This window comes from Astyanax mexicanus, chromosome 4 (assembly GCF_023375975.1).
Source record: "Astyanax mexicanus isolate ESR-SI-001 chromosome 4, AstMex3_surface, whole genome shotgun sequence".
Classification (NCBI taxonomy): domain Eukaryota; kingdom Metazoa; phylum Chordata; class Actinopteri; order Characiformes; family Acestrorhamphidae; genus Astyanax; species Astyanax mexicanus.
In genome coordinates, this window is record NC_064411.1 from 51,894,121 (window position 1) to 51,907,805 (window position 13,685).

General features: G+C 35.7%; 2 protein-coding genes across 3 annotated transcripts in view; both read left to right on the forward strand.

Moving 5' to 3' along the window:
* The window catches only part of hecw1b (HECT, C2 and WW domain containing E3 ubiquitin protein ligase 1b), a 295,654-nt gene that overhangs the window by 109,823 nt on the left and 172,146 nt on the right, over positions 1 to 13,685 (forward strand). The window lies entirely within an intron of this gene.
* gpt (glutamic--pyruvic transaminase) overlaps positions 1 to 13,685 on the forward strand; it is a 30,765-nt gene that overhangs the window by 5,776 nt on the left and 11,304 nt on the right. For both annotated transcript variants that reach the window (XM_022678697.2, XM_022678696.2), the window contains 3 exons: positions 10,822 to 10,911; positions 11,971 to 12,079; positions 12,398 to 12,531. In XM_022678697.2, the coding sequence (XP_022534418.2) occupies positions 10,822 to 10,911; positions 11,971 to 12,079; positions 12,398 to 12,531 (333 nt within the window). The remainder of the gene's footprint in view (positions 1 to 10,821; positions 10,912 to 11,970; positions 12,080 to 12,397; positions 12,532 to 13,685) is intronic.

The following is a 13,685-nucleotide window of genomic DNA, read 5'->3' on the forward strand; positions in this document are numbered from 1 at the left end:
GGTAGGACTGTGAATTAGAGTGGAGGACAGTGTAAACACAGTAAACACAGTGTTTAAAAACTCCAGCAGCACTGCTGTATCTGATGCATTGGTACAGGTATGCATACATGCATACATTTTGGAAGCAGCATATGTTGCAGAAGAGTACTGACAACACCACCCCCCCCCCCCCTCCCTTCATACTATAACTGACCCTGGCTTTTGGACTTGTTGCTGATAACAGTCTGGATGGTCCTTTTCATCTTTGCTCCAGAATACACAGAAAAACTCTGAATTATTGACTTTTTTTGACCACAATACACACTAACACTGTGTGGTGGTTCTATCAGCTATTGATGAACAATGATTTTTTTTATGTGTAATTACACAATACTATTGTAACATGGTAACACCACAATAGTAAGAAGCTTGTAATAAAACAGTAATATCACTATAATATTAATAATAATGCAATAACAAAGTAATTCACAGTAGTATCAACAGTGTAATAACAATATCACAATAGCAATAACACAGTAATAAACATATTAGTAATACCATGATGATATACCAATAGTAATATGGTAATATAGATATTAATCTATCTATCTAAATATAAAAAAAAAATATATAGTTTGGGGTACAACTTAGTAAAGCATACTTACCAATGAGGTCATGACCCCGAACACAAGCGGTTGTCATGGGAACAGATAGCGTAACTGTTTGCTGAAGCTCTGTGTAAATTGGAGGCTGTATTCAATCAGAGCGTAGCAGCATGTGACCTGCAGGCTTTACTGGAAATTGAATAAAAGGCTGGAGGGAAGTGTGATGGAGGTTCTGGCTTCACTGGGAGATCAGGAAGTGTCGGTATCTGAAGCTGGAGGAGAAACTGAGCTGTAATCTGAAGCAGATTTTTAGAATGCCGAAGCTGAATTATGGGTATTATCATTATCTGAGACTTTGGGACGCTGTAGAGAATGTGAATGTGAGAAGGCTGAAACTGGTTGGCCCAGAGTGGACTGGTTTTACCTAATTTCGCTGGAATTCTCTGTAGCCATTAGGGCTGTACCTGTTGGTTTGTTTTTTGTTTTAATCCACCAATTAACAGCCAAACCATGGAAGAAAAAAATGTACAATATATTACGTATGCAAAGCAATGGTTGGCAATACTTTGCAAAGTATAAAGGCAAACAAATGGGAATGTACTCTATATACACTAGGTTAGGTTACTAACAGATGCAAACCATCTAAAACTTAGGACACTGAAACAGAGGGAACTGTCAATGATTGGCTGAAGGTGAGCACATGACCTAGGGTTGTGAGGAAGGTGAATTGATTATGGTACATTATACAAATTAGCTTATTTTTGTAATCGTTGGCATTGATTACTTTGATAAGTTACCCCAGCCTTTGTAGCCAGATCTGCCCCATTCATGACATACAGGTAGTTAAACCTCTTAAACTACCTTGTCCTCTATACAGGCTACAGGTTTATGTGATACAAAACCCTTTTTTCTGCAGTAAAATAACTTATTCACATTCTAAAAATTTATTATTAATTAAATAATAATTCCAGATCAGTATCAACCGCAGGAATCAACCCAAATTCTGCAGGTTTAAAAATAGACGTAAAAACTAGACAAACATAATAAAACTGAAGGTTTGGAGGACATGAACTGTTTGGTTTGTATTCAGGAAAATATTGATTTTAAAATGAAGTTCAGGAAAGAGCCAATTTTATGATTTTATGATTGTATTCATTATATTTGGACAATAGCAGATTTACTCAAACATTTTTTTTAATATATTTATTCTAATACTGTTACAATTATGCTTTTCAGTAATGTTTCTTATCAAACATGAAAGCTTTGTATGTAACGCTTAGATAGAAATCCTCAAGATTTAGTGGTGTAATGGTAGGAAGACAATAGACTAAAATCCTGGCCTGTTAAAGGGTTTAATGTTATCCATGTTGTTGAATAGATATATTATATTGGATCTTTTACATCCTTTTTGTTTAGTCTACGCTGAATAATACCCATGATTGTCAGTCATTTTTGCAACACGTAACCCCTGATCTTTTCGTGGCTTTTCCCTCAGGGGTTTGAGGTGTTTGTCCTCACCTGTTTAGGACCTCACCCTTTAGCTCATTTTAAAAGAATGCGATGAATGAGGTTAGCTTTGTTTCTTTCTGTGGGTCAGTAGTAGTTTCGGTATACCAGAAGTCACGGGACGGCAGTGTATAAAATGATCGTGAAGTGTTATCTTTTCTTCTTTGGGTGAAATTAACTGGGTGAAATCTTAAATCACTAGGTATCGGGTGAGGATGCTGTAGTGATAGTGGAATATCTGACATTTTAATAGCTATTGAGGGTCCAATCTTTACAAAAAAGTTGTTGAATTCATTTGCAATTTTACAATGAACTGGATGGTGTTTATATGATTTGAACTTTACTGAGATGTTTCAGTAAATTGCTTCATTGTAATTGGGAAAGACTGATTTATGCCTTCAGTAATTCTCTTACTAAATGCAGTATAGGCCTTTTGTACATAAGTTTGTGTTGTGCACAATTTGTAATGTATTTAATAAATTTGTTAATATTTATTTCGTAGAATTTTCCTGCAGTAATGCTTATTTTAGGTATGCACAATGTTGTATTGACAATGGAGAAAACTGGAAACTTATCAGAGATATCAGTAAATAACGCAACACTTTTGCTGAGTGCTTCAGTTAGATTTGTAATAATATTGTCAATTAGGAATTTAGAATTTATTATTACTCTGGCGGGCTGTTTAATCAAAAGAAAAAGAAGATGCGTTCAAATGATCAGTAAAACTGCATGACTGCTCATGTGTAATAATTTCTAAAAGACTGATTAAAACACAAATCTGATTATATGCATGAACAAGTATGTGGATGAACAATGAGCTGATTATATCTCAGATATGCTGTGTGCGCTCTGTGCATGTGTGCTCCAGGTTCCAGTCAGAGCAAAGCTTCTCAGTGCAGGCTATATGCTAAGTCAGTAGGGAGTTGCTAATAGCAACAGTGCTACAGCTACACTTTCTGGGTTACGTTTATTGGTTCCACGAGTCTCCTATAGACTGCCTGTATCGTGTATTCTGTGTGCGTTTGCGTGAACCGAACCGTGACCTCACAACGTGATGATTAATAAGGAATACACATACTGTTATCCCCCTGTTATGTAGTCAAATAAGCTTGCAGAGAGGAGTCCAATCTCAAACCATGACTTAAAGTTATGAGTTAAATCAAAGAGTACATATAATTTGATTTAATTAAAAACTTAGGTAGCTTTTCAACTTTTTTGAGTTTTTTTAGTTCTAATATTTAGCTTCTAATATTTTTAGAGTGCAGTCTGAAACTATGGGCATCACCTAATGATGACCTTACCTCCTTCAGTTTTGTCTTCAATAAGTGAAAAAAAACTGCTTATTTAGGTTGAGATCAGCTGAATGACTTTGCTGTTTATGTTTATGAACTTTACACCTTTTTCTTTGCTGTTAGAAGCTCTACAATTGTTTGCTTAGGGTAAGCTGTTTGTTTTGGGTCATTATCTATCTGTGATTTTAAGTTGCTGTCCAATCGGTTTTGCATTATTTGAGTCACACTTGTAATAAGTCATGCAGTTACATCTATAAGAAGCATTTACTCATTTACTCTAGGCATCTCAACAAATTCTGCACAATTTTACATTGAGGAACTTTTTTGTTTTTTTAATTGTTTTGTTTTTAGATTTTTTTATTTTTATATGCAGATTTTAAAGATTAGTGAATGTCCTTTCTTTTTTTCTTTTTTTTTTTTTGTGCCCGCCTCCACCCCCCCTCTTCGGAGGACTATTAGTACTTTATTGTTTAATTATTTGATTATGTACACATTACAACAGTTACTAGTTTCTGTTTTTGTTGTGTATTTGTTTTTTTGTTTTTTTTTGTGAGTATAGTTAAGGGGGATTACAATTACAGGGATTTGGGGGAGGGTGCTGGGGGATGAAGAAAAGGGGATAATTGGGGGAGAGAAAAAAGGAAAAAAAAGTTTGAAAGTAAGACTGATAGAGGTGGGAAGGAAAGAAAGTAAATAAAAAAAAATATATATATATATATAAATAAATAAATAAAAATAAAAAGAAAGAAAGAGAAAGAAAAGTATATCTATCTATTTGTATGTTTTGATGACTAAACAGAGACATGAACGTGTGTGCTGATTTTGTCTGATTTTTGGTCCATTCATTTAATTTGTGTGTGTGTGTGTGTTTGTGCATGTATGTATATGTGGGTGTATGTGTATAGTGGGGCTCTTTGTTAGCTATTGCTGATCTTTTTTACTGTAGTATTTGAATTAGCAGTGTCCAGGCTGAGTCTGTCCTTTCTTTTGAGAGACTCTACCTCTCTAAAAAGCTCTTTTTTATACCAAGTCAATTTAAACACGTTTTTCCAATGACTTTCGCAATCTGTCCAAACTCTATAGTTCGCCTCCACCAGTTCTAACAGCTCTGTGTGACTCCAGCGCACTACAGAGTTCTCCCTCGGTTCCTAATAAAACCATCCGCCCTCAGGCTGAAGGTCTGGACCGGAGGTTAGCCTGGCCCCAGGGGTGTTGCTCGCACGGCCTCTCCTGATTGGCCGAGGCTGGCGGGCATCTCCACTCCTCAGCCAATGGGACGAGAGGTTGTCCCTGATGTTGGCGGTTATTTATTCAGCGGATGGGAGGTTTCCGAGGACGGTCTTGGCAGCCGCTTCTATTGGACGCCGAGCGCAAACTCCCCACTGAAAGACATCTGCGGCCTGTCACTCTCATTAGCTGCTCTCGTACACACCATCTGCTGGCTGTGCCGGGTGTTGTTTTTCACATGCCAAAACAGAAAACAGCTGGAGCTAATGGCTCAGATGAAAGCGGAGAGATGACTGTGCAGAAAAATGGCAGGAAGAAAAACCTAAAACTTAAACTTAAAACGAAAGATTTACTGTTTTAAACTTTTAGCTAGACTATTTAAATTTATATTTATAATGAAAATACACAGCCATGCCAAAAGTCAAAGGAGAGCAGTATGTATTTGAATTAATCATTCCTAAAGATAAAAGTCCCAAAAGCCCCTAAAAGCTTTCTTCTAACAGTTTCTAAAGTGTTCTAAAGTTGTGCCCTGAATACTGTTGCCACTTTTGAAGCTCCGCAGTTGACTGACATAAAATAATCATTATTAAAGTTCAATTAATGTGACCTCAGCAGGTGGGTGGCTTGTGAATGCCCACACCTGTATGTGTGATAAATCATTTTATTGTAAATGTATTTTTTTTTTGCTACTGATATATAATTATTGTATGCGTGTATGTGTTTCAGAACAGTCCAAAAGCTTTCATCCCTCAGCCTTTAAGTTGCTTGCTTTCCCTGATTACTGTTGCCATTTTTGAAGCTCCGCAGTTGACTGACATTTAAATTAATCATTCCTAAAGTTAGATAAATGTGACCTCAGTGGGTGGCTGGATTGGGAACACTCACACCTGTATAAGTCATTAATAAAATCAGAGGAGGTTAATTACCACCCACAGTGGAATATACAACACAACATAGTGGGTGGTGGTGATGATGGTGATCGGCGGCTTCTAGCTAGAACTGTCCATGTGTATAGATAAGCGACTCTGGCAGAAATCGCTATATATCCACATTCAATACAATACAATACAATACAATACAAGAGAGCCCCTCTGCATATATTGTGGGTTAGGTCTGTCACCATATCAATGTTCTGTAATGGATGAAAAAGTCCCAAAGCTTTTCACTATTGTAGCGGCTCAGTGGTTTAATACCTGGTGCTAATTGAGATGTTGAAATATTTTTTAATTGGGCGCCAGTTATTAAATTAATTTAATTAGATTAATTAATTAATTAATTAATTAATTAATCAAATTAATTAATAACACAAGACATCTCAGGGTGTGGTTTCTACAGGTGACAGAAATTTTCATAACCAAGTTATCCAGAAAAACACACTGAAATGACAGGTTTTGTAAAATAAAAGTATTTATTAAATCACACAGATATGAGTAAATAATTCATTAAAAAGTCATAAATGTAGCCATTAGCTATCAAATCATAGTGTAGAATGATAAATGAGAAATAAAAGAACAAACACGTTATAATGCTGATATGAAAGGAATAAAGATTAATATAACTATTAAGTGAGTATTTCTAAATAAGGGTCTAAGGCATTTTAAGTCTACGAAACCAATTCTTATTTCCAACCAAGCCACTCAAAATGAGTCATCTATACTAAAGACGCTCTATTAAAGACCCGACCAAACCATGACCAACAGACACCATCTGCCGAAAGATTAAACCCAGCTCTGCCTTACTCTGAGTTGTTGAAGTGAGCCTTGGTGACGTCCGCCTGGGTTGGTCGTCTGCTGCTTCACCCCGAAAAAGGATCACGTGAGCCTGTCTGCAGGGTGGGTGGACTTCCTGTGTCAGCACGGAGCCCCAGTAGAACCCACAGGGAAATCCCTTCGCTCTCAGGTGGCTTGCTGGTGGCCTCCGGACCGCAGGTTTCTGGGTTGGATCTGGCGGATCTCCTTTTCAGCTGTACTTTAGCTAAACTTAGATGGAATAATGCTTGGCTTCGTAGATTGTAAAATAACCTTAGATATTTTAACTAGGATAGCTAATATTAATATACTTGAAGATTAAATGCACTAGTCTAAGAAAACTAACTTAAGATGACTAAACTAACGGTCTATCCTTTCTCCATCTCTGGCTCCCTAACCTCTCTCCTCTAACTGTTTTCCTCAACTCATCTTCTCCAACTCCTTCTCTAACTGCTTCTCCTCCAACTGCTCTGACCTGAACTGAACTAAACTCTGAACTGGAAACTCTAAACTGGAAACTGAGTTTAACTATTAGACTCTGTGGCCTGTTTGGCCTTCGAGCTATGATTGGCCCTGTGGCCCAAGTGTCTGTGTTTTGATTGGTCTAGGAGCAATTTCAAACTTTGGTGGGGATTCACAAAGGGCCATAAAACCCCCCCTCGCTCACATGGTCAGCATGCTTCAGAATTTTTCTAATAGATCAAACCAAAAGAAAACTCAATTAAACAGTGGATCAAAATACATTTTTCAGCATATCAGTTTGTGATGATAAATTCAGGAAACACAATCTTACAATTGAATCACAATAAATGTAATATATATATATTGCCCACAAACAGTTTTGTAATACTCAAGATAATCTTAGAAATACAATGATGGATGGTACTCTGTCAGAAAGAGATCAAGAGTCATGTTATTATTTAAACCCAATTAAATCACTTAAAAGATAATACATGGTTAAACCACTGATAACCAAATAAAGCTAAATTATCAAATGCTAGTTAAACCTTGTTGATTCAGACTTGAATGTGTAGGAGAATTTAATCAGGACACATCCAAACACATATACCATTATCTAGTAAACATTCTATAAAACACCTTTTTTATATAGTCAATATATATGTATTTTAAGCAAAATCTTCTCAGTGAGAAATTCCTCTTCTCTGCTGAGTGTTTAGATAAGCGGCTGTCGTCGGAATTTACGACCGTGGGGGAAGTTGGTGAAGTTGGTGTTGGGAATGTAATTTCCAAGCTAAGAGCATTCATTTTAACTTCATGAATCTTATTTCTAAGTGGTTGCAGAAAGCACAAACCCCTAAATTGGTATAATATATTTGGTGAATTTCCAATTTCCAAGGCATTCATTAAGTTTTGAACCCTCTCTCAAGTCCCGTAGTCCCGTCCTTGTCCTGGTGATTGTGCTGTTGGCAAAACCACAATTGTGCACAGTTCCAGATGTTTAAACATTAACGGTCCTAAATCCAGATTTACGACTGACAGCGTCTGAAGGAATGTCAAAAAAGAATTTAAAAATGTTTACCCTGACTTGCATTTAGGGTTCTCGAGCGAGGCTGAGTGAAGAAATAGTCAGGAAATGTCATTTTGAAATTTAAGGCTGTTTGAAAAAGATAACTCCAAGGCTTTTAGAGTGTTCTGGGGGTTGAAGTTTCCTTATAGGCCGTAAAGTGGGGGTAGTGTGTGTGTCTGTGTGTAAGCAATGAAGAAATCCTCTGGTTAATCCACTACACTATCAGCCTTTGAGTTGCTTGCTTTCCCTGATTACTGTTGCCACTTTTAAAGCTCCACACTTGACTGACTTGGCAAAAGACAAACACATTTATTTTCTATATGAGCTTTCCCTGCTATGTTCCATTTTAACCCTCCTTCTCCTAAAGCATTACTAGCAATGTGATTGGCACTATGTTAAAGGGTAGAATTATATTCATAAACAGACTACCAGGTCATCATTGTCTTGTAGTATGGAAGGATAAACAGTACGGCACATTCTGTGCTTCAGTATCTGAGTCACATCTGATCTTCTGACCCCATACTCCCAACACACCCATATTCTACGTGCTGATGGTCATCGTCCTCCACTGGCTGCATTCTTACAGAGCCCTACTGACCCTTATTAACTTATATTATTATCTTCAGCAACACAAGAACACAGATTATAATACGCCTGTCTCTCTTTAATTTAGATTAGAGTTAAAATGCATGCTTTATATAACCTCATATGCAGACATGTACAGTAAATGATTATAAATGTGTCTGGTAACAGTGTTTCCCCCACTGCTCTATAAAAGGGCCCTCAGAGGAAAGTTTTTGGGTAGTGTTCCTCCTGGTGAGAGATAGTTGACTTCTGGTTATGCCTCTACAACACACTCTTAAGACATTTTACTATTATTTACTATTGTTCAATATATCGCTGTATTAAACAATGCAGGGCCCATGACCTCACCAGCCCCACCCCCAGGCGTGCCTGAGGAAAACAGCAAAACATCAGTAATCAGCCCTTTAATCAGGCATTTAAATGGCTTTTTAAAAGGTTAATAAGAGCGTTTGTTTTTCTGGGATTAAAAGCGTGAATTCAGCTGTAACTGGAAATATCTGCGCTGCAAAACTGTGCTGGAATGAGGAGCACAGATTTCCACACATGCCCAACCACATGGATGGATGGCTCCCCTCCCCCTCGTGCTTCTCAGGCAGCAGCAGCCTGTCACTCACACAGACACAGAGACAGCGCTGTGTATCTACTTCTTGTACAAGTGGTTAAAGGTGGTCATCAAGAGCAGAAGAGAACCTATTCACGATTCTGATATTTTTTGTACAAATCAAGCAGCTCTAGTGAAGAGCAATAAAAAAAAAGGATCCGGTACATGATTTAGGGCAGAAATTAAGAATTAGTTGGGAACAGTTTTGGGCTGTTCGCTGTGTAAAAGTGCTGTGGCAGAAAGCAAACAGCAGGACTGCTGAGATCAGCAGGTGGCAGCTGCTGCCCTGTGCTAATTGTTTGCTTGACTGATAAGCTGAGTGTGTGGCGCTCCTTAACCGGTGCTGTGGCTTTAGTACAACAGCTGAAGAAGGTCATAAACTCATAAAAGGACATTGCAACTGAAGTATGTACGGACAAAAGTATCGGGACACTTGCTTATTTATTGTTCTTTTTGTGAAATCAAGGGTGTTTTTCAAAGAGTTTATCCTGCTTTTATTTTATTTTTAAAGTGAGCTTTATATCCATCCCTCTAGCACATACCTGGCAGTAGACATGGTCCTATTGTATTGGCAGTTCTTCTATACAGGGATTAGACTGTAGTGTAGACTGTATGAGTGCATTTATTAGAAGAGGTGAGCCATATCGTATCGTTTGCCATAATATCGCCAAAATTTTTTTAATTATCACATCAGGGAACTTTTGTACGGTTTCCCATTATATATATATATATATATATATATATATATATATATATATATATATATATATATATATATATATATATATATACTAGAGTCAGATTATATCTGTCCAGTATCATTTATTTTACTTTAATTTTTAATATATACAGATATTTGGAGTGCATTATAATTAGTATCATGACATTCTTGACCATTGTAAACCCAGGTGTAAACTCAAATTATTAAAAATTTAAGTCTGTTTTACATAAAATTGGATATTTCTAAACATTACTCAACTATTTTAAGTAAGTTAAAAAATTGTGGGCACATATACTGTACTATTCAAACTGAGATCTTTGAGTTGAACCAACTTATAATAAATTACTGAGTTTAGTCTGTTTTTAGTCTGCCATTAACAGCTTCTTTTCCATTGGCTTCTGTCACAATCTATTTGCATACTGGGTGTGTCCAACAGTTTCTGACAGACTAACACTCACCATCAGTGTGTAGTGATTCCCCCTGGGCTACCTTACAAAAAAATCTACTTCCCCTTTAGTTGTAATAACTTGATGTTTTAATTTACGCTAACTCAAGTTTTTATTCCTCATTACTTAAAAAAAATTGAGGAAACCGGGTGCCTTAAAAAAGTTAAGTTAATTTAACTTATCCAGTATTACAGTATAACAAAAATAAAAAAGTTAAATCAACTTCACCTTTAGTTGTAATAACTTGATGTTTTAAATGATGCTAACCTAAGTTTTTTTTTTATTACCCATTACTTAACTTTTTTAAGGCAACCGGTGTCCTTAAAATTTTAAAGTAATTTCAACTTATCCATGCTTACAGTGCATCAACTTCTGTTACAAATCTGATCAAATTCTTGTTTTTTTTATTTTTTATATCGCCAAGAGTATCGTTATCGTGAAAACACCATGAAATATCGAGATATTATTTTAGGGCCATATCGTCCACCCCTAGTGTCCACAAATATTTACACTTGTATTCTACACCTACTGTATAGATCTGTTTGGAAGCTGAATCATTTATCTATCTCTTTTTACTCTACAGGGAGTGAAGAAACCATTTAATGAAGTCATAAAAGCCAACATCGGAGATGCCCACGCTATGGGACAGCAGCCCATCACTTTCTTCAGACAGGTATCATCATAATTCTGTTCTAAATGTGAAACTCTTATATGATATAGATGTATTAAACACAGATTGATCTATTTTAAGTGTTTATTTATTTTATTAGTGATGATTATGGATTACGGCCAATAAAAACCAAAAATCAGTGTCTCAGAAAATTTTAATTTTATATATATATATAAGACCAATTGGTACTTTTGGCAGTGTGGGCAGTGTGCCAAGTCCTGCTGGAAAATGAAATCCACACCTCCATAAAAGCTGTCAGCACTGACTTTGGGTAATTGGACATTGGAGTGTGTAATGTTCATAAAATTCATATGTAAAAAAGATTGCAACATTGTATAACTACACAAGACAGTACATTAACAGAGTAAGAGAAAATTGAGTTGATAGAAAAGAAGATATTATTTTAACATTAAGAATTATTGTGAAGATTATTTTATCATATAATGTACGTTCATAATGGTATTAAGTCATTATTTCAAGATGTCAAATTACTTTTTGGCTGCTAAAAAGAGAAGATGACATGATTGTTTTTCTTCTATACCTAAATGAATCCAATTGTTAGAAAGATATGCATGTACATAAATATCACTGAAATATTATGAGTTTCTTTGATTTTACCAAATTGAAAACCTCTGGAATATAATCAGGAGGAAGATGGATGATCACAAGCCATCAAACCACCAAACTGAACTGCTTGAATTTTTGCACCAGGAGTAAAGCAGCATAAAGTTATCCAAAAGCAGTGTGTAAGACTGGTGGAGGAGAACATGATGCCAAGGTGCATGAAAACTGTGATTAAAAACCAGGGTTATTCCACCAAATATTGATTTCTGGACTTTTAAAAGTTTATAAATATGAACTTCTTATTTCAGACATTTCTTATTTTTCTGCAATTTTTATTTTCTTCTTCTAAATGTTCATTTTACTCAAACATAAACCTATAAATAGCAAAATCAGAGAAACTGATTCAGAAACTGAAGTGCTCTTTTATTTGTATCCAGAGCTGTATAATATATTGTATATATTGATATCTATAGCTTCATCTCTGTCCTTCTCTTCAAGGTCTTGGCGTTGTGCTCTTATCCAGAACTGCTTGACGATAACAAGTTTCCAGAGGACGCCAAGAACCGCGCCAGACGTATTCTTAAAGCCTGTGGAGGAAGCAGTATCGGTATTATTTATACTACAGTTTATTTATCACAAAATCTAATTGGGTTAAAATAATCTAATCCTGTTGTATCAGAAGGATGTGGATGTAACGCACTTTATTTTAGTGGATTTTCCACAGGGGACACTATAAGTATTTATATAAGTATTCAAATAGCTTTGGTGCTTCACATCAGTGATACTGCGTGTTATTGTTTCATCTTTTCACTGTCATTCCACTATGTATTATTGTTTCTCTTCACTAGAGCCAGACTTTACCTGTGACTATAACATTAATCACTCACCTTATCACACATTTATTTTATATGTTTATTATTTTCAGGTGCATACACTGCCAGTCAGGGTATAGACTGCGTGAGGATAGACGTCGCCCGCTACATTGAACGGCGTGATGGTGGAATATCATGTGACCCAGACAACATCTACCTGACCACGGGGGCCAGTGACGGCATTGTGGTGAGTTCTGATTGGTTGTGACTTTACTCCAGTATGAATCATCTGCAGTGTGTGTAGTTTAATAGTATTGGCAATTAAACGGTGTAAGGAGTTTAATTCAGCATGAATCTGCCAAGTGTATAGCTTTTATTATTATTATTTATATACCTGTAGAGGGATTTTAATCCAGTATGAATTTGCAGTAAACTTAGTGTTTGCATTAGTAGTATAATACAATAATATACATGTGAAGATATTTAATCCAGTATGGATTTGCAGTAAAGTAAGTTTTTGCCTTAGTAGTATTATTAAATAATATCTATGTGAAGATATTTTAAACCAGTATGAATTTTTAGTAAGATTAGTGCTTACCTTAGTAGTATAATACAAGAATATCCATGTGAAGATATTTTAATCCAGTATGAATTTTTAGTAAGATTAGTGCTTACCTTAGTAGTATAATACAAGAATATCCATGTGAAGATATTTTAAACCAGTATGAAGTTTTAGTAAGATTAGTGCTTACCTTAGTAGTATAATACAGTAATATCCATGTGAAGATATTTTAATCCACTATGAATCTGCAGTGTGTGTGTAGCTTTTATTGTCTGACTGTAATACCTGTAGAGGGATTTTAATCCAGTATGAATTTACAGTAAGCTTAGTGTTTGCATTAGTAGTATAATACAAAAGTATCCATGTGAAGATATTTGAATCCAGTATGAATTTACAGTAAGCTTAGTGTTTGCATTAGTAGTATAATACAAAAGTATCCATGTGAAGATATTTGAATCCAGTATGAATCTTCAGTGTCTGTAGTTTTAATAGTATTGGCAGTTAAACTGTGTAAGGAGTTTAATTCAGCATAAATCTGCCAAGTGTGTAGGTTTTATTGTCTGACAGTAATACATGTAGAGGGATTTTAATCCAGTATGAATTTGCTGTAAGCTTATTGTTTGCATAGTAGTATAAAACAGTGGTATCCATATGAAGATATTTTAATCCAGCATAAATTTGCAGTAAGATTAGTGTTTGCAGAATTAGTTGTATAATACAGTAATATCCATGTGAAGATATTTTAATCCACTATGACTCTGCAGTGTGTGTAGCTTTTATTGTCTGACTGTAATACCTGTAGAGGGATTTTAATCCAGTATGAATTTGCAGTAAGGTTA